Here is a 25,591-nt window from a genome sequence, read left to right as displayed (position 1 = left end):
TCAATTTTCGAAAAAAAAAACAACAAAAAATAAATATGAAATAATAATAAAAAACGATTAAAATTGAATGCAATCTGTATACAATATTTTAAATACCATGAAAATCATAAAAATGAACTTAACTTGCTTACACAAAGATATGAAATACAACACTTTAGCTTTTCAAAATCCATTTGTAACAAATTCATAGTCAATTTGTTTTGTCAACATTAAAAGTACCTCATAATTTTGCAGCTAGTAGTGTACACTTAAAATAGTCAACTATACAAATAATGATATACAAAAAAATCAATTTACTCATGTTTTATAATTATTAAAAGAACTTCAATAGAAAATGTATTTCCAGTTGAGTTCTCTTGTAAACTTTAATTTGGAACAAAATAGTCTCAAAATAGAGAAAGAACATAAAATGCTTTTAAATATATATATAATTGCTAAATATTCATCCAAAAAGGATATATATATATATTTAGCAATATTATCAAGAGAAAGACTGAGAATTTTTAGCTGTACCCCTCAGGTTAAAATACAGACTTTAGACATTCTTTAAAACTGGAACATAAAGCTGACGAAAGTTTGTTCACATTTTAAAGGTAAAAAAACACTAAAAAATCGCCTATAATTGTAACCAAATAATTTAAAGCATATTGATACCTTGTTGAAATAGCAAAGTCGGCCGCGATTGATCAATACCAACTCTATGTCTATCGCTGCTGTACGTAACAAAATACGTGTATATACTGGTAAGTATGTTATTTCAAAACACCAGAGTTTCAAACATAAAAAGTGTTTGTTAGACACCACCGAAAATTCGTAGACATATTTTTCCCAGCTGCTCGGCCATAACACCGGCAATATATAAATTAATGTTAGGACTGTCACCGTCTTTCAAAGCGTTGCTTCGTAAAAAAATATATGGGTGTCTCGTTACTAGAGTGAAAACAGACGTTGCAAACAAGTAGTATTAATACAACAATTAGTATAAAGCAATAGAAACAATGAATAATTTATAAAATGATTAAATATATACTTAACATTTGCACACATTGGTACTAAGAAATGGGTACATTTCTCCCAATAAAAGCTTTTTGGGGCGACAGGATTCAACGCGAGACAGTTATGTCCCTCATTTTGTGCATTGCGTATTGCACTAGCTGTCACTGAAATAAACCAATGTACCAAAAATAAATTTTATTCTAAGTGTCTCATCGTATGTTACTGTCTAGGCTTGGAGTCGTTGATTAGTAGTAATATAATAAGGAGAAGCTGGAGCACGTGACTAATATATCCAGCTAGCGTACGGAACGTTGGTGATTCTACTTAGGTGTCCGTTCGTGCCGGAAGGGCACCTGAGATTTTCCTGCACCAGTAAAGCTAGAACGTCGGCATATTACCTATACTGTGTCGGTGTGACGCATAACAATATCAAAACATAAAAAAACAAATATGATAATAGAATATTTATATCTTGTCATTGGCATTCAACGTAAACGTACTTTAAATAAAGCATTGTTGAATATTAGCTTCCTTTCGTAGTTGAATGTGGATATGCATAATAAACAGGTAAGGATATACAAGAATTCTTATATTGCGACAAAAGACGACCTGTTAAACACTGAATTCTTAGGTAGAGAGCCTTTAGAAAACTTTTATGATGGTTCAGCTTAACTGGACCATACTAATCTGTAAATTATATAACTAAATATTACTATGATACATCTCGGTGACATGGAATAATATTAAGTAATGCCTTTGATATGTCGAAGGAACTTACCACTTGGGTTCATTTTGTAAATTGATAGGAAAGCATAATTCATAACCGTACTATCATAACCACACGAAACAATAGGGTGTTTACATTCGTGACGACAATCGGTCTGTGTAGGATCTGTTAACGTTATGTCTGAACTCAGGCAGTAACACTGAAACATATTGTTAATAGGTGGTATATATTGTCATAGACAGGTCAAAGACTGGCCATTTACTTCAGAATATACTTTTTCATTTATATGCTAATTAATATATAGTATAATTTTGTCCTAATTAGATAAATGTATTTAAACTAATTCTAAAAAATGTAAAGTGGATCAGAAATCAAGATATTTCAATTTTTTTAATCTTCTTTATTAACATTCCATTTAATCAACAATTACACTAATTTATTAACACTAAATTTACCAATAGATGTGAATGTATTTTAGGTTTAAACTTTTACATCTCAATTAGTTCACGCCAATTGTTATTATATTTTCCAACTGAATTTATAATACATCATTATTCCAGCTCTTTTAGTTTTAAGTTTTTACCTATTATCTGTCAATGCGAATGAGGAATGTTTAACTTTTCATTTTCTGTCATGAACAGACTCGATCAAACTGAGTCTAAAATGTTTTACATCATCACTTTTGTTGCACTGTATTCAAAAAATCTCTACCACACATATGAAAACATTTTTTACCATATGCTCAAATAAATATAGATACTAAAGTAATAAAAGATATATTCATGTATCGACACATGAAATTCCTTGAGAGCAAGCCTAAATTATAACGAAATTTACCTTTGTTTTTGTAACGCCAACTATAGTGTGATCACCACATCCTGGAAAACAATGTCCAGGATCACCGTTTATTTCAACAAAGGCATGTAGCTTATTGTTGAGAATGCTTTCCATCGAAACACATCCTAAATATATAAGATATCGCTTATATAAAATAGATTTATTGTAAAGTGATACGATAAGAGTACATCTAAAACCGCAAAGTATCATAATTGTATGTTTAATCGTTATTTCTTGAAAAAGGAAAAAAAACAATTTGTGTTCTTCTTGAACTTCCTTGTAATATAAAATCCCTTAACTTTAATTTATTGTAATGGATTAACTTAAGACATTAAATATAATAAATAACAATGCTCACGTATCTATACATGTATATTATCGGATCAAATAACTGGTTTAGCCAAAAGAAAAATCTCGTAAATTGTTTAAATGGTCTTTTCTTTAATATTTGTATTAATTAACAGATACTTTATGCTCTAGACGTGTCGGTCCAATCGTTTGTTTGTAAGCAAGATGACTAACAATTAAAGCAGTAGATTGATTTACATATTTGATTACTTGACCGGAAAATAATATCAAAGCTGAAAATCAAAGCCCATTGGCATACAAGTAGGTAGCAGAGTTTGAATTTGAGAAGTAAAATATAGTTAATTGCTTAAACATCTGTTTGTAAACAAGTCTCTTCTTCATATAAATGTTTTTTACGCATTATCTTCTATTTATGATTGAAATATCTTTATACAGATTTTTTTTTAAATTTAAATTTTTAATAATGTCTTTCCTGTACAGGCAATGTATAAATTTCCAGACTTTTTTACAATTATTGTAATATTGCATGGTATATAATTTGTAATGGCATATTTAGTTTGAATCAAGAATGGTATGCCGAGCCATATTACACATCCATTTATTCATTCTATGAAAAAAATTTAAACAAGAATAGTGCATGTAATGGATAGGTTCTTTTTTCCCTAAAGAATAACTGAGAAAAAAAGTCTGACTGAGTAGTACTCTTAGATACCACATAATCACATGAAGGTATTATTAAAGCAGCAACGCCAATCAAAAGTATATCAATTATCTTTATGTATTCATTAGTGCAAGTATCATTTACCATAGAAGCAAAGCCATTTATGACATCGTAATTGTAATTGCAAATTTTTTTAACTAGAAACTCCGTTATATGTTTACAAAGATATACTGAATTACAAATTAAGTTTTCTTCTTCAAAATTATACATTGCTAACTAATATTTTCAGTAAGGCGTTCCTGACTTGCTTATACAGGTTGTAATATAAATATTTACTTAATGACGTACATAAAATTATTTTTACTTACCTATGTACTCAAATACTCTCACAACCTGGTAATAACCCACCCATACTTTGTCATTGAACGGCAAATCTAGACCAAGACTTTCATCAACATAATAATTCTTGTCAGTACCAACTTTTACTTTTGGTGTGGCTGGAATACAACCATTATTGTAACCTGACCAAGTAGAATTTCCAGTGGACATGTAGAGCGTACCTTTATAATGTAGAAACAAAAATACCTATGAAACACTTATATTTCCATAGTTTATATTAAATTTGAGAATAAAAACAAGTTGTTCGGGTGAAATCACCTTTAACATATTTTGTTTCGGTAATTTCCTGTACATTCTTTTCATTTAAATGGCCCCTTTATACCCGCCTTCTTTAAGAAAAAGTCCCTCTTTTTTAACTAATGATACCCCAAAACAATTTTGTCAAGTGTACTCCTTGCTATAAAAAGTTGTTGTTTTTGCGATGGCATATAGCGATTCACCTGTGTGTGTGTTTGTTTGTTTGTTTGTTTGTTTGTGTGTGTGTGTTATATAGATTATATAGTGAACTTAAAAATCTTCTTGTGAAAAACCACTAGTCCAATTTCAACCAAACTTGGCAGGATTGATCCTTGGGTAAAGGGCTTCCAAAGTTGTTCAAAGAATTTAATTCCATGCAAAAATCTGGTTGCCATGGCAACCAAAAGGAATTATAAGAATAAATTAAAAAAATCTTCTGGTAAACACCCAAAAGGCCTAGAGCTAAGATATTTTGCATAAGACATTGTCTGGTAGACCTCTACCAAGATTGTTCAAATTATAGCCCTGGGGTCAAAATCGGCCCGCCCCGGGGGTCATTGATTTACACTATATGTACATATAGTAAAAACTTAAAATACCTTCTTGTAAAGACCTATAGGCCTAGAGCTTAGATATTTTGCATAAGGCATTGTCTGGTAGACCCTTACCAAAATTGTTCAAATTATAGCCCTGGGGTAAAAATCAGCCCCGCCCCGGGGGTCATTGATTTTCACTATATGTACATATAGTAAAAACTTAAAATACCTTCTTGTAAAGACCCAAAAGGCCTAGAGCTTAGATATTTTGCATAAGGCATTGTCTGCTAGATTGTACAAATTATTTAGCCCTGGGGTCAAAATCGGTCCCGCCCCGGCGGTCATTGATTTTCCTAATATTTACATAGTAAAAACTTATAGTAAAAACTTTTAAAAAAAATTTCTAGCAGTTGACAAATGCTAGAGGTTGTATATAATGCATGAAATATTGTGAAGTGAACCTATAGCAAGATTGTTCAAATAATAGCCCTGGGATCAAAATTGCCCCCGCCCCGGGGTCATTGATTTTCAATATTATATACATATAGTAAAAAATCAAAAAATCTAATTGTCTGAAGGTACAATGCTTAGAGCTTTAATATTTGTTGAATTATATCATCTATAGTTACTCTACCAAAGTTGTTCAAATTTTGCCTCAAGTGTCAAAATTAAAAGTGAACTTTGATATAAGCTGACCTAGATTTTGACAAAGTGTATTACATATTTTGTCCTTTGATGCAGTCATGAAATTTAGGCTGTGCGAAATAGGACCTTCATACGGTGGCATAGAGGTGACATTTGCAGTTTTATTTTATCTCGTGGCCACGACTAATTATCTTGAGGCCTCAAGATATTATCTCGTGGCCACGACTTATTATCTTGTGGCCTCAAGATATTAACTCGTGGCCACGACTTATTATCTTGTGGCCACGACTTATTATCTCGTGGCCACGACTAATTATCTCGTGGCCACGAGTTATTATCTCGTGGCCACGACTTATTATCTTATGGCCACGACTTATTATCTCGTGGCCTCAAGATATTATCTCGTGGCCACGACTTATTATCTCGTGGCCACGACTTATTATTTTGTGGCCTCAAGATATTATGTCGTGGCCACGAGTTATTATCTTGTGGCCACGACTTATTATTTCGTGGCCACGACTTATTATCTTGTGGCCACGACTTATTACAGCCAATTAAAATGGTCGTTTCATCTTGAATAAAAGTTAATATCACAACGACCGTATATTACACTGGCCAAAGTGTCACAAGAGCGGCGGGTCAAACGCTGCAGCGATGAATAAGGGGGACGTTTTATAGTTATTAGTGTACCCCTTTCTTCTGTTTTGTATGGTCAGGTGTTTCTTTCATTCAACTTTTAAGATATACTTTGCTTAAATTTGATATTAGAAAATATTGATAATTGTTACACTGTCTCTTTGTAAACATAAAATAAACATGTTTGACTTCACATTAGATAAACCGTGCTCATCCTTGAATATTAAAATCACAGAAATGTATTTAAATCTATGATATTCTACCTTAATGCGTCTAACTTGAATAAAGAAATCATTAAACTATGTACAGGAAGCTGCATTCCCTATAACAGGTCAAGTAATCTTTACTTAAAAAAATGACACTACATATATTCATGGTTAACACCTATATTGTGTAGAATTTTAAACATAACATATCAACTATCTGTGAAGTCAAAACATGTTTATTTTATGTTTACATGTACAAAGGGACTATGTAACAATTAGCAATATTCTTCTTCGTTTGACCCGCCGCTCTTGTGAAAGCTGTGGCAAGTGTGATATAAGGTCTTAGTGATATCAACTTTTGTTCAAGATGAAAGGACCATTTTCATTGGCTGAAATAAGTCGTGGCCACAAGATAATAACTCGTGGCCACGAGATAATAAGTCGTGGCCTCAATATAGTAAGTTGTGGCCTCAATATAATAAGTCGTGGCCACGAGATAATAAGTCGTGGCCACAAGATAATAACTCGTGGCCACAAGATAATATATTGAGGCCACAAGATAATAAGTCGTGGCCACGAGATAATAAGTCGTGGCCACGAGATAATATCTTGAGGCCACGAGATAATAATTCGTGGCCTCAAGATAATATGTCGTGGCCACAAGATAATATGTCGTGGCCACAAGTTAATAACTCGTGGCCACGAGATAATATCTTGAGGCCACAAGATAATAAGTCGTGGCCACGAGATAATAAGTCGTGGCCACGAGATAATATCTTGAGGCCTCAAGATAAAAAGTCGTGGCCACGAGATAAAATAAAAGTGCAAATGTCACCTCTATGCCACCGTACCTTCACCACCAAATTCACTAGACTCAAGTGCATTGATATATTCCTACTCTGATCTTTTATTGAGTTAACAATAGATTTAACCACTAATCTGATAATAAGAATTAGATAGGTCAGGGATCTATGCATTATGACAATCTTCAGTGTTGTATTAATGCGATGGCATAGCATTTTTCTCAAATGCAATCTTGTTTTCTTACTATTTACATAAATTTATTAGAGTTAATGTATTTTGACAAGCTTTGTACTAAAAACGAATTTATAGAAAGTTAGAAATCCAGTGTGTGACAAACGTGACGCAATGTGACTTTGTTGATTTGCGCATGTTAACAAAGATATACAAAACATAATAATGTTACTAAAACAACCGCCTTAATTGTTATTTAAAAAAAACAGGTTGCAAAAAAACATATATAACTTAAAAATATAGATATTATTAATGAATCAATTTAGTTATATAACGTTAATATATATAGTATTACCTTTACAACATGACACTGACAAAAGAACGAAGAATGATACAGTTCCTACCATATTGTTTTGTTTAATTTTTCTTTTAAATTATCACTTAAATCATCAAGTCAGTTAAACGTATACTCTAAACATATCTTTATTTGATTAACTGATGAAACGGATGTTTTATACATCATTTATTAATTACTCCTTACGAACATAGTTGAACAGTTGCGTTTTAAAACCACTTTACAACCGACATCTTAACTTCCTGATATAAACATTTGATATTAACATGTCCCTTGAAACAATATTTAATTTATCCCTTCACTACGTGTAAATTGCTACGTAATTATTGAAGCGATCTTTAACGTGCATTGTTGCATCAGGCATTTGATCAAAACAACAACAACAACAACAACACAAATAACAAAAACCACAAAAACATTTGTGTGTGTAATATGTTCATAAAGATAGATCAGCTAAGGGAACTTTAAGCAGAAAGATGCAAAGGGTAAAAAGATTTTTTAACTCGTATTTCTATGGTATTCTTAGTCCGATTTGAGTAAAAAAAGCGATGCAACGCTTCACAATTGGATTAATTATTCTGGAAAAACGGAGTGAGCGAAGTATCCAAAAATTTCTCACACAAATTATTGGTATTTCCAGTCCCGTCATGTCAAAAAAAACCTCAGTGGAGTCCCTGTTGTGTTTCTTTAACGTGCAAATATACTGCTTCTTTAGCGATTATTTAGTTATGAACATTTTCTTGTAAGTAAAAATGGATTTCTTGAAAAAAGAAAAAAAAAAGAAAAATATGTATAAGTGATCTAAAATTTATTTTAAAAATTGCAACCGTTAGCTTTTATAGCAGATGCAATAGTGTACATTAGGCGTGGGTATTGTAAAGAAAAATGATATTGCGATATATTGCGATATTTACAGGCGTATTACAATATAATGCAATATACGAGGAGTGTTCAAATATGAATGCAACATGATCAATATTCAGAGTGCTTAACAAACAGTGCCAAAATAATTATCTTAATCCTTCAAAATACTCTCAACCGTTTGATAAGTTTTAGTATTTTAATCCAATTTTAAATGCGTTTTCATATTCTTTTCGAGGTACACTGTTCAGACACTGGAAAATAGTCGAACCGAGATTTTTTCGCGTTTGATGATTTTTCCAGCAAGGTGTTTTTTAAACCTCGAAATAGGATTTAAAGTGTTAATCGTTACTACCGTGATGGAAGACTACAACTGACAAGCAATTCAAGACATGTAATACCATCAACGGTACTATCCAATTGTTTCATTATTTTTACAAATTAACTTATTAAAAGTGTTTTTTGTTATAAATTAAGTAATGTTTCAATAAGAATTGTGTTGGTTATAAAACCCATCATGATTCTTTGACTATCATGCAATATTCGTAAGTGATTGTACCTGTATCAAATCAGGTGCGGCCTTCTAAATATTACAATATAACTCTACCAATTAATCCTCTCTAATGGTTCATTGTTTTCACATTTTCAGAGTGGGCGGGGTAATTTTACCAACGTTATCAAGTTATCAATTGGTTGTAGAAAGGGATCATCAAATATGATTCAATTCCTAATGGTAAATTAAACAATACATGGTTAAAATTATCTAATCAATATTTGATACCAGAGACTATTATTACAGATGTTGATAAAGCTCCATGCCAATAAAGTGTTTATGTCGTGTTCTCGTCTTTTCTTTTTCTTTTTTAAAAGTCTGATGCTTATTTGACTGGTATTTGGTTTTGTATTTTGCATTCTAGTATTGTATATGTCTATTTTCATATTTCAACGCCGTCAGAACTCTGAATCGCCGATACCCCAAGAGTCGATTTTCATGTTGTAAGCTTCATGTTCAAGAATATCAGATTTGCAAGTGATTCCGATAACTGATTGTTTCCAATCAACTTTAGCTAGAAGCAGACAGTCAAGTTCGTTTCCTGATGAACAGGTGACTCTATCACCGAATTTGGATTTTTAACTCACTCTTATACAGCTGTTATGTATATTATTTTCTTAATGTTTTCCTTCATGATCTTCCTACAAATGTGCATTTCTTTCGATTTACATTTCAAGAGTACTTCACTTCAAATGTTGAGCCCCAAATTTCATTAACTGTTATCGTTTTGCGTTAACCATATATTTTACAAACATTGCATTTTCCATTTAAAAACTATACTTCAATCAAATTTTCAAGATCAGAAAAAAAAATTACGAAACTATTTTGTTTGATTACCGGGTCAAAATGTTTCATTTTTAACTTCTTTTTTCATAAATGAAGTTCTGTAATCTGTGAATTAATGATGTTCCTACCATCATACGTTTCCATTCATGAACTTGAAGTAAGAGTTAAATTATGCAAAGTTATATCATATTTAAGGACTAGTGAAAAAAGCACTGTGAACAATTGTTGTAACTTCACATGGAAGACACCATTTATACAAGTGAAAAAAGTCTATTGGACATATCAGCTGATATCTTTCCACATTTCGTATGAAAAGGCGGATATGGTCATGTCATTTCTTTTGCCGTACTTTCTCATCCCCTCGGTATGTGCAAGTCGTTGAAGGCACAGGGAATGGGCAGAAGTTTTGGAGCATTGTTCGAACCAAAAGCAGTGACTGACAGGTAAAGATCCTAGCTTTGATTATTGTACAAAAGAAGACAGATCCTAGAGGTCAAACTACTACCACATAGCGTAATGTATTTATGTTACTCTCGCACTATTTGAACTAGCTCCAGATTCCTTGGGACTAGCCCTATAAAGTAGGCAGGTAGAACGAGAAAGGGTACTGGGCATCAAGAGTCCCAAGTTCGCAATTATGGCATACCCTTTGCTTTCCACTCAGAACCCTTCTTAGGGCTACATGTACCTCCTCCATTACTGACACAGTTTTCTTTACATTTAGGTGCTCAATGTCCGCTGTCTGTTGAAATTACACTTTTAAGTGCATGATTATTGACATTTCCATTTCCGTATTCGATAGCAAACGTTTTGTGTGCCTTAACTGGAGGATAGACCTTCATTTAACATAGACTACAAACAAACTGCTTTTGCCAAAAGTCCCATTAACTTTTAAAATGACTAGTAGCAATACAACAAGAAAAAAATGTACAATAGTACAAAAATACATACAAAACAAGGGATTTAAATACATAATATTATGAAGATTAATCAAAATTTAAAGTTCTGTATATTTTTCTTTTTAAAATTAAAACCAACTATTTTAAACAAATAAATGAGATGAATGGGCCTTACTGGTACCAGTTAAGAATCGCAAAACAAAATCGATTTTGAATGTGATATTGTTTTGATGTGTTTATTATCTTTTGCATATTTATCCATTAAAAGCGTTCCAGTTTTGATATTTGTTTATAAGTTCAAATTTTATGTTTTAGGCTTTTTGTTGAGCTCCTTTAATAATCATCCTGTATAATTATGACACATTAATAAAATATGCATTTATTTCCTTACTTTTCTTACTAATTGCCTGTAAACAACTTCAAGATTCAAAACTCTTGAGAAAAGTTACACGATTTCATTAAACATCATTATATCATTGTCAAGCGATTTCCACACGATTCAAATTTAGTAATGCTAAAAAGCAAAGTGATCTTACTGGCTTGTTTTGAAATGGTTAAGTTTTCTGTCAGATTTTTTATGATTCTCTATTATCATCTCAATAAGTAATTTAACATTGGTTCAATACTATGGTAAATCGGTCCTCGTGATGATAAAATTGCCTAGGTTTTTGCAACAATAACTCAACTCTTACTTGAGAGCAGTTTACGTGCTTAATAAAACATCATCACTTTGATACTTATAAGAATACATAATTATGTTAAACTTTTTTTGATAATAGTCAAGAATATCATTATTTATTCCGTTTAGATAAAGAGTGCATATTTTTAAGAAGTTTAAGTGTACGGACTTTACGTGAAATTATTTGTGATTTGGTCTTTAAGGGTGATAGTGTATATAATTTAGTTCAGTAAATGTTTGTGGAAGTGTTCGTGAATGGTAAAACAACAATGCCAAAGGACACAAAAATAGTTGTATTCTTCCTTTCAACACTTACCAGATTAAGTCAAGGTAAGTATTCTTCCATTTTATAAATCATTCATATTTCAATTTTGAAATGCGTGTATAGTGAGAAAAAACGGAAGCGCTTCTTAATGATGCATCAGAAACAAATAAATTTTCTAATGCTTTAGAAAGGGTTTACATGCATTTTATAATGATTAAATAATGATTTTAGAGAATGTTAAATGCTTGTTACCTGAAGAAAGATGCAATAAATGTGAAATTAATTATAAAAAGTAGCAAAAATGTAAACAAATTAGTATTTTGACTTCCATACAAAATACTAATACACAGTTACTGTACTTATTTCCAAAATGCAACAGATGAAAAAGATTGTTCAGATAGTTGGCCAGTGAGTAACTTTTTTGGACACTTTGAAAGCACACTAAAATTAAAAAGCTTCTGAAAAATAAAAATAAAAACATTTTTGAGGCATAATTGGCATTTAAATGAAAAGGGAAAAAACATCCGTAAAAAACATTTTATGATGTTGTAATAAAACAACTGCAATTAATTTTAACAACATAAAAAATACAGAAAAACAAAATCCCTAGGGAACGCCAAAAAAGGCAAAATTGAAAATGATGCCTGTTCATGGACGATTGTGGTGATTTCAAGCCACCTTCCACTTCATATGAAGCCTTTATGTTTATATACTAGTGCATGCATATTATAACATAAATCTGTATGTAATGCACAAATAATAATAAGAAAAAATACACTTCAAGTATGAGTGATCATTTTATTCGAACAATTAAATATTCACATACATTTTCCTAAACAAAATGTTTGCCTTACTTTTTTTTAGGTGACCAATTTTTAAAAACAATGAAAAATATTTAAATTTCAGGCTCGTTCTACCTCTCGACTGAGAACTCTACCTGGTTGAACGCGTCATCCCTCTGTTCATTAGGTACACCTAATATCAACCGTACGTCTGAATCACATTATGCAGACATATCTGACATAGAATTGCGTGAAAATGAGAGGGTATGGACAGGCTTTTACAAGACAATGAAGATTTTGGAATATATTGGTAACTTCGCCAATATTCTTTTGTTTGTTGTATATTCTTTAAATACATATTGTTATAATTACTACTATTGTAGCTAAAATAAGATCGCAATGAAGCATATTTTTTATTGATGTTTCTTAGAAAATTACTACCACAGAATCCAATGCGTGTAGCTCAATACAAATGAAACGAATTCGATACATTTTAAAAATGCCTCTTAAAGTTGGAATTAGACATCGAAACAGTGAGCAGCACAATGTGTTTGAGTATTTTACAGCAGCATATGAAAATTCGATACGGTTTTGGTAAAGGGCAGATTTTCTGTTTTATGTCATAATTATGCAAATCATTTTAGACTGTATGCATTTAGATGATATAGTACGTTTGGGCGCAAAGCCTCTACCTGGAGATATTGATGGTAGTCCGTCTGCATGCATAGGCCAATGTGAAAACTCTCAATTGTTTGGTGTCAGTAATTCTAAGGTAAGAAAGCACAATCGTTAGATAGTAACATGGGGTTATAATCTTTTAAATTTTCATGTATGACTTAATTAGCGTAAATGATGCATTCATAAATAAGGTTCCTATAGCATTGTGCATGTTAAAAAAAATCATTCCATGTTCTGTTTTCTTTTATGTCTAAATGATACCCTGTACATTTTTATAATCTGGAATAATCTGGTTAATCCCTCGTAAGCAATGAAACAACAAAAATACAAGTTAATTGCAGGACTCTGTTTATGAAACATAATGGAAAGTACAACATCCATGACTTTCTCGTATGTAATGGTAGTCATCTTCCCATTACCTCCATCAGTGGCGTTCAAATAAAATATTCTTTTTCTGTTTCAGCGCTATTCATTATTTAGATATGTATCCACATATGAGAGATAATAAAATTTAAAAAAGGGAGAAAAAATACCTAATTGCTCCTACCATTACTTTAGTTGTTTTAGGAACTGAGACTATTTGATCAGCTATAACAAAGTATATATATATATATATCGTACATGTGTTCAACTGTTTTGATTTTTTTTAGTGTTTCTGTTTAAAGCAGAAATCCATCAAGTTCCGTAAAACGTCCATGAAAACGAAGTGTACTACACAATGTCAGTATCCTCGAGGTGTAGTGTGTGGATTTGAAAATGACACCGACACATATTTGTCAGTATACAAGCTTAATGAAAACGGCAAGTTGATTTTTTAATTAAACTTATAGCCCATTTTTATTTAACAGTTAATAGTCTGGTAAATTATGCGAGTATCTAATAATACATAATAGTAAGATATTTGGAAGATAAAAGATTCATTTGAACATGTTGGTTGTTTAACATAAATATCGATTCACTAAAAACCTTGGGAATATATAGAGATTGTGAATAAAGTATGATAACCTATACACTTTTCATGATAACACCTGGAGCAGAATATAAAAAATAAATCACCGCGTATTACTCGTGCATATGTCGTCTTCGGTAATTTCTCATTAGAATAAAAAAAAACCATTTAACAAAGTTAAGAAACAACTTGCAATTTGTATTATAAATACAGTTTTGGCCAGAAGTTTCAAAGAATCAACTCTGGAGGCAGAAAAAGAAAACCATTGTCTTGCCTTTAATCTCGCAAAAAGAAATTTCATATGGAAGAACTGCAAGCACGCGTTCAAACATCTGTGCTACACTGGTAGGTTTAATCATGACTCCTCATTGTCATCCAGATACTTTTTACTTTAACACTTGGTGATCAATTAAACAAGTTTTAACGGTTTTCTTCATTAAACTTTCTTTTTATCCAATGATTTTCTGTGAGTGCGTGTGTGTATGTTTGGGTGTGCGTACGTGCGTGCGTGCGAGCGCGCGTGTTCGTTTTCGTGTTGCCGTATGGGCAAACATAACCTTCATTTATAACAACTTAAATTGGAGGGTGTTGATTTTTGTACCTCAAGGTTATATCAGTATCTGTGATTATGTGCTTACCATTTGTCCAAAGGAGCTCTCTAAATATACTGATGTGTCGCCATTTAGTTAATAAAAACTGAAATTATGTCATGGTGCAAGTCTTAATAGTACATCGAAAAGTGTGTTAATATTTATTGTTTTCGTTTGAAATCGTTTGAGAAAATAATAGGAGAATGAACTATCATAATAGTTATAATATCATAACTAGATCTATATTACTATGGCTTATCAACTTATTTCTGTATCATGAAAATTACTAAAAGAATACTGTATTAATCTTGTTGGAACAGATTGTATTTTTTTAATTATACAGAATTTATTCAAGGAAGCTACAAGCTTATGACACACTTTCGAATCCTTTCCTGGAACGAACCAATACAGAACAAATGTAAAGTTTCTTGCAGAAGGAAACGACTGCTTGCCGCTGTCGGTGTCTTAACCCGCGGTCTAGCGATCCTGAGATTAATAGTCCGACAGGTTGACCACTCGGCCATGCAGTCACTGAGTACTTCTATGGTGTACGGATCGGTTGAAAAGAAATCATTCATTAAATTCATAATACAAGTATTCTATAAGTATGCTGCTTTGTAATTTAACTACATGTACATTATATGAACTGCTATTGGAACTTTTTCTCTTCTTCAAACTCAGCTACAGCACATGTTTATCCATTTATAGACCATGAGGTAGTGAAAATACCCAATATGAGTACATGGAGTGACGCTGCAAATTACTGTTTTGCAATAAAAAGTGTGCCGGCTTCAATAAATAACCCAGTTACTGTCGAAAACGACGATATTGAGTATTTATGGACTGGAGTGATAAGACTAAACATTGTTTATAAAATTGACAACTATTACAAAGGTACTTGTATCAAAAGCTTTCTAATCATTTTCTGAACAATATCTTTGTTCAGTTTTTTCTTTAAATGTTGTATCAGTTGTAACGTTTACAAAATGTACATATTCAGTACAGGCTTGTTAAAAGTGCTGCAGTGATAATTTGTAAATAAACGTTTATGGACCTATCTCGTTGTTCGTAGTAATATATTTCAATGTCATAAAATATATACTTAAAACACCTTACATATTTATTGTGTTAACAAGTTAGCAATGACTGTGTAGTGGTCGCACTAATACGAGACTTCTATGTGAATGCAATAATGTGCATGAAAGTCTCAATAATAATGTGACAAACGCCATTTTTGATATTAATTTTAAAAGAAAAGCATAACCAAAATTGGACACAATATAATGTGCTTCATATTTTGCGACAACAAAATTCAAAATACATGTAAAACCATGTACCCGGTAATCCTCAACAAATATTTCTAGCATCAGCATTGTAACAGAATCAGTACTGACATCTGATGTTCACTCCGGTTACAACAATAATATTACAATTAAACATTATTTTTAACTTTACAGATGGTAATTATTTTAACTACTAGTATTCGACATATGTTTCATTACTGGAAGCACTCAATTTTAGAGGGTGCTTTTTCTTATACGCTACATGTTGTGTAAGATGAGCATATTGTTGACGTAAGTGGTCGCCCATTAAAACCCGAACATGCTCCAACGTACAATTTATGAGTTTAATCATGAGCTATAAATGTGTCCACAAGACCTGAATGGCTCTACATGCCACAATTTTTAACCCTCTACGAGCAGACAGCAAAAAGAGATATCCAGCACATAAAATTGTTTACAAACCGTTTTGTCTTATTCAGCTCAGAATTCGCATTATAAGAAAACAATGAAAAATAAGATGTCTGGGTTTGCTTTTACCGAATAATTAATTACCGACTGACCTTCAGTACATCCATATTACACCTGAAAATCCCATTATGGTGAGAAAATTTATAATGTCATTGCCAATGTATTACCACGATAGGAACATCAGGTGTTGCCTTATTATTTGCCATGTTTGTATATATAATGGTTTTGCTTTCAGATGAGAACAATGAGGAAATAAAATACGGGGTGTTGTCAAAAGAACCATCTGGCAGATATTTACTTACATTTGAGAACGTACGTGATCGTCGGAGAAGTTTATGTCACAAACGTTTGCAAGGTTAGTATACAATTTATATGTTTTATCTTTGTTAGGTTTCAACTTTGGTCTATGGTTTCCTTGTGTGTCATATGCTTTTATCAATATTCCATTGACGTTTTTAACGATTTATACCTATTAAGTGTATTACGAGACAAAGTTTTACATTATTTTGTATGAACAATGACATTATCGCGCTACTATCATTTATGCAAATTTACTAAAGTTTTACACATGTCGGTTGATACGCTTTGTATTTCAGAATGAGTTGACAGTTTTTGTGAAATAAACAAAGATATACTAGTATTTTACATGTACGAACGTTAAAGCAAAATCAATTTGAAACCTAAGTCATTTTTGAATTTCCACCATGTAAAGTTTGATTTGATAATGTAAAAATTGAATTCAACAATTTTATTAAATAGTGAAATTGGAACAGTCCCTTTAAGCACAACTTTGTATTATTCTATTTCGTTGCCAACCACTATTTCGATGTTGCTCTTATTCAGATTTACATGAAGAAATAACCAAACTTTTTGAGCGGACAAAATTAGAATATGTGAATCAAATAGGAACGGATATTCTTATATCTGATTTTTTTATACAGGTTCAAAGATTTTATCTATTGTACCAGTGCTTATTGCCGTAGCCATTGCTATTTTTATCATCGGCGTCGTTGCCATTGCATGTCGTATTATGGTAAAATATAAAAGAAGACTAAGGTTGGTCTTTTTTCATTTATTTTATTTATTTTTTTCGTTGATAAAAAAAAATGTTTATTAGTTATTTCAGGGTTTGTTTTCTTTTCCCAGCTAGCTTAATAATTTGTTCCATTTGTTCCAATTGTGTCTATTTGGTTGGTTTTATGTCTTTGTCTCGTTTTTATCCCCCGAGAAGTTTGGTATAGGAGTTTTATGGCAGTAAGGAAACAATACATTCATTCCGTTACAACACAAAAATGGGCCACGGCCCTCTATTCAAAAAGAGGATTATTATTAATGGAAATTTATTGTGGTAGAACTCTTAAACTACCACATCATCAATGCTGTAACTAAATATAAACTAATTACTCTCTTAATTAATAGATAGTCATGTTTTCCTCATTGACAGAAAGGCGAAAAAACAAGTTGTAAGAACAAGTGAATCGGACAAACACTATGAGGAGAGTTCGTTTACTTTAGAGTCCACTGAGGAGCATCCGTGTCACCAATATTTCGTTGTTGAACCTCACGAAAAGAAAGTGACAACGCCTGCAAATACCTATAATAAACCATTTAGATTGAACGGTATTGCAAGAGGTGCAACTATAACAAACGGCAGTCAAATGCACATGAATGGCACTGATAATCAACAATACAATACGCTTAGTAGCTGCAAAGTAGGTAAAAGTATGGAGAATGATGTTGTATACAATAAACTAGATGTAAAGAACGAACGAAGTGCAAAGTACACAGATAATGTGTATGACAGTTTTAAAGGACATCAACTAGACAAAACAGAGTTAAGTGATGTTGAATATAATAGGTTGGATGCTAAAATCAGAGGCAATATGCACACAGATAATGTGTATAACAGTTTTGCAGACAAAGGGAAGCAAAGACGTTTTGAATATGACAAGCTAGATGTTAGAAAAGACGGAGGCAAAAAGCACACAGATGGTTCATATGACAGTTCAGGCCAACGTGAAAATCGGAAGAGAGAACAAATCGGAGTTGAATATAATAGACTAGAGGTTAGGAAATAAATGTGAAAAGTGCACTGGTACTGTGAATTATACTGTGGGCACACACTGAATCGAGGAAAGGAACGTCAGTGGGACTGAATATAACAATCTTATCGCTTACCAAATCAATATGAAATCAAAAGAAGAACTCTTAAAAGATACCCTAAAAAATAGGTGTACACTAAATGAAATTCAGGAAGAAACGACCACATGCAAGCTAAAATGAAATGTGTACCACATGCAATCTAAAATGAAATGTCAGTTGTTCTTTTGAAACCTGGTAATGATAAAAACCTTTTATATGATACTGTATTCATATTGTATATTTTAGCCTTGCCTGCACAAACATTTTATTGCATTGTAATTGGTTAAAATTGCTGTAGTGTTAGTTAGCCAAATAATGATACAACACATGATATGGAAATAGAAGGAACTTACTGTCTATATACGTTTCTTGCTTTTTAGGCAAATTGAACGAGAACGGCCTATTGACTACGACCCTTGTACTTTTATTTTACTCCTATACAGCACATACTGTAAAATATATTAAAGTTATTTTGTTGTTGTTGTTTGTTGTTTTTTAGAGAGAAAAAAAACACGCATAAACCAAAAGTTTCTGTATAAATGTTTTACTGACGTTACTCATATTTAAATGATGAATGTATAAATGAGATAAAATAAATGTTCTATTGGACAACATGTCCAGAGGCTAAGATAAACTTGGCATACTGTAGTAACCTTTCCCATGAAAGAGTCGGCCAAAATTTACACATGAACTATCATGATACAATTGTATACAAGAGATTGCTCTGTATAGTTTGCTGTCACGGCTATTGGCATGAAATCCGACTGGAAAACTTTACCCATTGCCAAAGAGCTTCTACTATCCATGGAGAATTTCAATTGGCTTAGGTATCCACGTCATACTTTTGACCTATTAGGTACCACCCCTTAACACCTCAGTGAAATAATTCCAGGATCTCCTCCCATTTGACCACTACTCAATGTAAAAAATGCTTTTGATTTACTTAAGATATCAGTCGATATCAGTCGCATCACTCACTCTATTCTGATTGTGTAAGAAATCTAAAAATTAGGAGATGTGTCTTAATAAAATAAACAGAAAACGAACGTCTGAGTTTGTTTTGTATACCTTTATTATAAATATAAACCATATTATATCTTCTAGTGAGACAAAAATGTAACTATAAGATTATGCAACTTTAAGCTATTATATAATACTTAACAAACACTTCTTTTGACAGCTGTAGCAGAAATTTTAACATGGTTTTTAAGAAAACATAGAACTGAATAGTTAATTATTATGTTGATAATATTTAGTATTATACGTGACAACATATAAGGAAAGAATTACATATGGATTATGTTGGTACGTGTGAGATACATAATTAGATATTAATCAGAATTTTTTCTAAAACAAAAAAAAAATATTATCAATCATATAAATGATCCTTTCAACTCGTTTAGAACTTTATCAATGTACTAATTGTTGACCAATAAACTTTTATCTGAAATTTTATTACATAGTAAGTTAAATTATGAAAAACATCAGTAAAAGAATGATTTTCATCATAATCTCATATGTATTCATTAAGGGATTAATTTGCGTTTTTTATTAGTTTTTGTAAGGATATCTCTGTGCCCTTTATAATTTACTTTTAAGGATATGCATCAAAATAATGCCAATAACTTTGGTCAGTTTACAGGATATGTTTCTAAATTTATCACAATTTGTTTGATATGTATCTAAAATAATGTCAATGGAGTTGAAATAATAATAGAATTTGCATACAAAATCATGTCAGATTATTTTTGTAAACAACAGGTATTGCTTACAAAATTATGTCAACTAGTCTTGTTTGTTAAATTAAAAGAACATGTGCCTAAAATCATGTCAATTTGCTTATTAAAGCATTGGGGCATGTACATATCCTGTTTACTTATACAAGGAATTTAGGATATTAACCCATATACCGCTGGCACCGAAAGTGATAAGCCATTGCCACGAGTGGAGAGCTTGGTCAGCTGGTACAAACATGCAGTCGGACCAGGCTCTATACTGATGGTATAGCTCAGTTTTTGTAAATCAAATTTAAAACCCTTAAAACTTAGTAATAACAGGATATATATACAAAAATCATATCAATTTCACTGTTTAATCAATAACATATGTATGTGTATAATATAACATATGTATGGCCAATTCCACTCGTGGACATTTCCCATTCCAATGATTTTGCATGATTTTGACAACCCAGACATTTCCCATGTTATTGTTATTTTACAGAGCGGACAATTCACCTTCCGTTGCTTTTTCATCACATGCAATTCAACTCCCGTTTTTTTGTACATTTTAAGACTCAAATACTTATTGATCTAGTATGACTAAGGTCATGTCTCGGCTGAACATCGTTTCCACTTAAAGACAAATCAGAGCAAATTATTTCTATAAATATAGTAGATCTAGATATTAAACAAATTTCTTGAAAAAATAATAATTGGTTTTGCAATCAAAGACAAGATGTAATTACGTGTTTGTTTATTGTACTCAAGAGTAAATTTCATTTATTGACAGTGCTGTGGCATCTTTAATTGCCACCCACAGCACGGCTTTAAACACAGTCTGCAATTCTCATGTAATTTTGCTGTTTTTATTGCTTCCGAGAGATCACTTTTTTTCAAGATATTTAATTACACTGTGCCCACAGGTTAATGAATTATACTAGTTACTTAGAAACTAAACAACCTTATAAAGGTAACGTTTATTTATCAAGTCAATTTTTTTTCCATAATAACTTAAAAAAACAATGGGATATGTATAGCCCACCTTGATAAAATCAATTGGATGGGAATTGTCCGGGTTGTCAAAAATAATGGGTGGGAAATTGTCCGGAATGAGAACTGTCTGGATTCCATATCTGTACCATGTCATTTTTTCTGAGAAAACCTTTTCATCTCAAAACAATAATGTACATCTGCATAGCAAAACAATCATTATACAATGTGGTATGATTGAAAAAGCAAAATGTTTTTGCAAAAACGTTACATCAAAATAGTAAAATTGGAAAACTTTATACACTTCTATTTTGAATATGAGAGATTCAATAATTATAACAATATTCAATATTGCTGACAACAAAAATGCTTGGAAAATGTAATAAAAGCTCTGAAAAAAAATGTATCTTTCAGAAATATTAAACACTTCATTTACTTAAATAATACTAAAAATAATTTTCAAGTAAGGTAACAATCGTGATCATGTTTATTTGTAAATTTTCACGAAAATATATGGTTAAATAAAATGAAAAATAGTAAAAATCACAAACATATAATATTTATATATATCGTTATATATATTATTTCAAATTAAAAATTTCATTTCTAATTCATATGACTGGTAGAAGGATTTGTAGAATTAAAAAAAAATTAATATGCAGAAAATATTTCAATTATGTGGTACGAGTTTGAAACTTCTCCTGACGATTGTTATGGGGAATCAATATTTTAAATCCAATCTTGTTGTCATGGCAACTATACTGTATCACTACAAAACTTGAAAAACGTTACAGACTTGCTGTATTGTGTCATCATAACATGTTATCTTCAATTTAAACAATATCAATGTTAAAAGTATTATTATGCAATGATTATAATATACCTGTGTATTTTAATAGAATTATTTCCAGTCCTATATAAAATGAAAATATTTCATCAATGAACCTCAATGTCTGATCCTTGCCAAGGCACCCAAACTCCTCCATGGAGGGCTGGATTTGCCATCTTGTCATTGGGCTTGTTAACAGGATCTACAGCCGAGCGAGATAATTCTTCAATACGCCCTAGTATATTCTCTACTACAGCAGGGTATGCATCTGCTATATTATTATATTCACAGGGGTCTGTTGGAATGTGAAATAAACATGGTGACTTTGTCGGCTTACAATTTTGAGTGTAATTTTCAGGTGGTATACCACAGTCTATGTTATACGGTGTATAAGGTGAGTGTCTCTTGACAAGATGGACTGATATCTCACTCCTGTAAGAACTATTGAACACATATGAATCAAATTCATTGGTATCGTTGTTAGAAAAAGGTGGATCACATGGATACCAGCCATCGTCCCTCCCTCCTGATATATCTCCCTGCACAAGTTTATAATCGCCTACACGTATCGCAGAAAATTTTGATTTTGGATCGATGTTGTGTAGAATCTCATTACGGATATTCGACCCGTTTTCACGCAACATTTCCCACATATCGATTCCATCAATAAGTCCGAGGTCTGAAACGTCCCCTCCGGCTGCACTATAGAACGTAGGTAACCAATCGCTTACATGCATCATGTTGTTAGTTTTGATGTGCCGTTTCTCCAACAGTGGGCTATGTATAAAACCTACGCCGTGTACTCCACCTTCCCACATTGTATTCTTAGTTCCTCTGTAACAAAGATACAAAAATATGATTAATGGTTTTTCAAAACTATTTGATTAATTACATTTAAAATGTATTCTTTTATTTTAATTAAATGCAATGTTTTCGCTGCAGAAAAAAGCACATATAGGATCAAATATCACTTTTTCCACATAAATTAATGAAAAAGAAAATATTTTGAACACAATGGAAACATATTTCACCATGGATGGTAAAACTCATATAAATCAAATATATTTTTTCATCCTTTGTGTTTGGATACATGTAAATGACTCATTCAACTTGTAAAATCATTAAAGAATGCTATTCATCCTAACTTGCTAAGGAAAATTTAACCAACATAATCTTTACAATTTCAGACAAAAAACAAATATAAATCATCAATCTTCCTTATAGCTTACGGAAATTCAGTGGTTCTACTCTGGTGACCGTTTGTGCCTGAATTAATGTACAGAGGGGCACCTGGGGTCTTCTCCACCAGTAAAGCTGGGAAGTCACCATCTGACCTATACTTAGTTAGTGCAACGTTAAACCCAACAAAAAATCAATATTCCTTAACCCTAAGTGTTCTGGCAGCAACTGGATATCAACCCATGCAACCAATGCAGGCCAAGACCAGCTGGCACATCTGTGCCGAATAATCATGGTCTGTACTGTTTGTTATTCAGACAGTAAATAGTTTGAAATATTCTATACAATTAAATGAATAGTTGTGTCCAAAATGAAAGCTGAATGAGTCTATTTAAGATAATTAGTGTAATATGGGCTAAAAATTTGAAGACTATATATGAAATTCCAGCTTTCCTGTGTCACTCTGACAGTGTCAGACTAACCTACACATCCCTGAAGCCTGTCAAATTTGTTCTGTTACCAATTAACATGCCTCCTTTTATTTTGGGTAAGGCACCACAATGTTAAGGTAATAGGGCAACCCACCAACTTCACTGGTGGAGGAAGTTCTCATGTGCAGTGCCCCCTCAGGCACAAACCGGCAATCGAGTAGAACCACCAATGTTCTGTAAGCTAGCAGCATAGCTTTCTCACACAAAGGAATCCAAAATCTCTGGTGGGATTCGACCCCAAAACAGTGAGGGGCACATGGCTTGAAGCCAACAACCTATACCGTTTGGCCATGGTGGCACAACTATTAGATTTATAATGCTGAATACAGATTTTTTTTCTTCTAAATACTCTAAATAAAGCAAATAATTCCCATATCAAACCTTAAAGTTTTGTAACTCAAAAGCTCCCAATTTCTTTTCTTTAAAAAAAGCAGAAATAAGCCTGGCTTTATTCCAGAATTTCATTTTTAATTCTGTTAAATAAGAAAGTTAACAGACTTATCTATATGTAATGGATGGTTAGTATTTCCACAGTTTATTTGATGTTAAAGTTACAACCTGGAACTTATCACTTTATTCAATTCAGAATAGATCTTAAAATCAAGGCCATACAGATGCTTTGAAGGCAAATAAAATGTGTTTATATTTCCCCCTCAATACCTGAGTGGATAATTGCAAGCTGCATTTCCGTCATAACCATTTGCAGGTCCTCCATTATCAGTGGAGAAAACAATTATAGTATTGTCCATGAGACCACTGTTCCTCAAGGCTCTTGCAACTTCCCCTACGGAATCATCCAATGCTGCAACCATTCCTGAAATGCAAAAATGACTGCAATAAAGAAAAGGCCTGAATGATTAAATGATGATATTAATATGCACAGATTTTGGAAGACATTGATCCAGCAACAATAAATGAGACTAAAAAAAAGTGTTAGGGCACAAGAGTAAATATTCCGGGAGAAGGCGCTTGAATGATAAAATACCAAAATCTTGACTTTTCCCTGCCAAATTGCCATTTAAGATGTCTAATTTATCTCTTCACCCCAATTTATATAAAATAATGAATGAAAAATGTTACAATAGGCAAAAAAGCGATATTTTTCTACTTTGTGATCATGATTTTAAGTAAGAAATAGGAAGAATATTGGTCCAGAATGACACTCTAAATCAAACAATTTACACACATATAAACTGATAAAAGATTCTTTGAAAAAAACTGTTTTAAATATCAAATGCAACATGGTCATACCTAAGACACATTACTTTATATTACATGCTATGATAATAATGTCAATCTGTACTTATAAGCCTATTTAAAACTTAATGCACTCTAGCTAGATAATTATTCAGATTCAAGGTTGCATTATGTATGTAAATGTATGTAAACTCACACAAACTTTGGTGCAAATAAAATGTACTCTAGTGATATATGTAATGGTTAAAAATTTGCATAATTATTATATCAGCTGTGCTAGATTTAAACATGATTCTTGAATAAATAACTTTGTTTTAACATTTGAATGGCTCCCTATCACCTTTTTAACATTGACAAAGCTTTATTCTTTGAATAATTATTCATATATTTATAGAGTAAACTGTATGTCATGACCAGAATAATAATGTAATGATTTATAATGCCCTCATTCAAATGACACACACACAATGCACTCACATGACTCTTATAATTTCTAATAAACTTTTCCATTATTATAGATTGGTATATATATTGCTTCATTATCATAATTTCCCATTATCCAAACTATTAATTCAAATGTACCTTTGTAATGTTAAATAGGAAACAGTACTTTTTCATAGGAAAGGTCTGAAATTTGAAAAATGAAAACCTATAGAAACAGTGTCCCAATGAAGTATTTGTTTGGGGTAATATATAACACATAGGTTTGTAACAGCAAAAATATCATCCC

General features: G+C 31.9%; 3 protein-coding genes across 5 annotated transcripts in view; 1 reads left to right on the top strand and 2 right to left on the bottom strand.

The window, feature by feature from the left end:
• Nucleotides 1-12: 12 nt before the first annotated feature.
• On the bottom strand, nucleotides 13-7,794 carry LOC132732205 (uncharacterized). The gene is made up of 5 exons (XM_060718595.1): nucleotides 7,520-7,794; nucleotides 3,899-4,090; nucleotides 2,561-2,685; nucleotides 1,775-1,922; nucleotides 13-1,160 (listed from the first exon to the last, which is right to left on the bottom strand). Exons 1-5 carry the CDS (start codon nucleotides 7,569-7,571, stop codon nucleotides 931-933), a joined length of 747 nt encoding a protein of 248 aa, XP_060574578.1. The 5' UTR covers nucleotides 7,572-7,794; the 3' UTR covers nucleotides 13-930.
• A 113-nt stretch (nucleotides 7,795-7,907) lies between these two features.
• On the top strand, nucleotides 7,908-18,931 carry LOC132732202 (uncharacterized). 3 transcript variants are annotated; one of them, XM_060718592.1, is made up of 10 exons: nucleotides 7,909-8,004; nucleotides 9,336-9,485; nucleotides 12,469-12,654; nucleotides 12,989-13,116; nucleotides 13,673-13,823; nucleotides 14,185-14,316; nucleotides 15,270-15,455; nucleotides 16,548-16,667; nucleotides 17,254-17,368; nucleotides 17,757-18,931. In XM_060718592.1, the coding sequence occupies exons 3-10, from the start codon at nucleotides 12,633-12,635 to the stop codon at nucleotides 18,388-18,390; spliced, it is 1,488 nt and encodes a 495-aa protein (XP_060574575.1). In that variant the 5' UTR covers nucleotides 7,909-8,004; nucleotides 9,336-9,485; nucleotides 12,469-12,632; the 3' UTR covers nucleotides 18,391-18,931. The 3 variants fall into 3 exon arrangements, with proteins under 3 accessions (XP_060574576.1, XP_060574575.1, XP_060574574.1); XM_060718593.1 differs by lacking the exon at nucleotides 9,336-9,485 and having other exon boundaries at nucleotides 7,908-8,004; XM_060718591.1 differs by lacking the exons at nucleotides 7,909-8,004; nucleotides 9,336-9,485 and adding an exon at nucleotides 11,367-11,627.
• A 583-nt stretch (nucleotides 18,932-19,514) lies between these two features.
• The window catches only part of LOC132732207 (arylsulfatase B-like), a 31,379-nt gene continuing 25,302 nt past the window's right edge, over nucleotides 19,515-25,591 (bottom strand). The window contains exons 9-10 of the mRNA XM_060718598.1: nucleotides 24,325-24,495; nucleotides 19,515-22,828 (exon numbers count right to left, since the gene is read on the bottom strand). Coding sequence (XP_060574581.1) covers nucleotides 22,102-22,828; nucleotides 24,325-24,495 — 898 coding nt within the window. The 3' untranslated portion in view covers nucleotides 19,515-22,101. The remainder of the gene's footprint in view (nucleotides 22,829-24,324; nucleotides 24,496-25,591) is intronic.

Source organism: Ruditapes philippinarum, unplaced genomic scaffold (assembly GCF_026571515.1).
Source record: "Ruditapes philippinarum isolate M1 unplaced genomic scaffold, ASM2657151v2 ctg6531_1_1_1_1, whole genome shotgun sequence".
Taxonomy (NCBI): domain Eukaryota; kingdom Metazoa; phylum Mollusca; class Bivalvia; order Venerida; family Veneridae; genus Ruditapes; species Ruditapes philippinarum.
This window is presented reverse-complemented; position numbering and strand designations above follow the sequence as displayed.

Bases quoted from the DNA above. Each gene is read 5' to 3' on its own strand.
- LOC132732205 (XM_060718595.1), bottom strand. From the start codon at position 7,571: ATGGTAGGAACTGTATCATTCTTCGTTCTTTTGTCAGTGTCATGTTGT. The intron at 4,091-7,519 runs GTAATACTATAT...TACATTATAAAG, and splicing joins GTCAGTGTCATGTTGTAAAG to GTACGCTCTACATGTCCACT. The intron at 1,923-2,560 runs GTAAATTTCGTT...AATATGTTTCAG, and splicing joins TTGGCGTTACAAAAACAAAG to TGTTACTGCCTGAGTTCAGA.
- LOC132732202 (XM_060718591.1), top strand. From the start codon at position 11,531: ATGTTTGTGGAAGTGTTCGTGAATGGTAAAACAACAATGCCAAAGGAC. The intron at 13,117-13,672 runs GTAAGAAAGCAC...GATTTTTTTTAG, and splicing joins TTGGTGTCAGTAATTCTAAG to TGTTTCTGTTTAAAGCAGAA. The intron at 14,317-15,269 runs GTAGGTTTAATC...ATCCATTTATAG, and splicing joins CAAACATCTGTGCTACACTG to ACCATGAGGTAGTGAAAATA.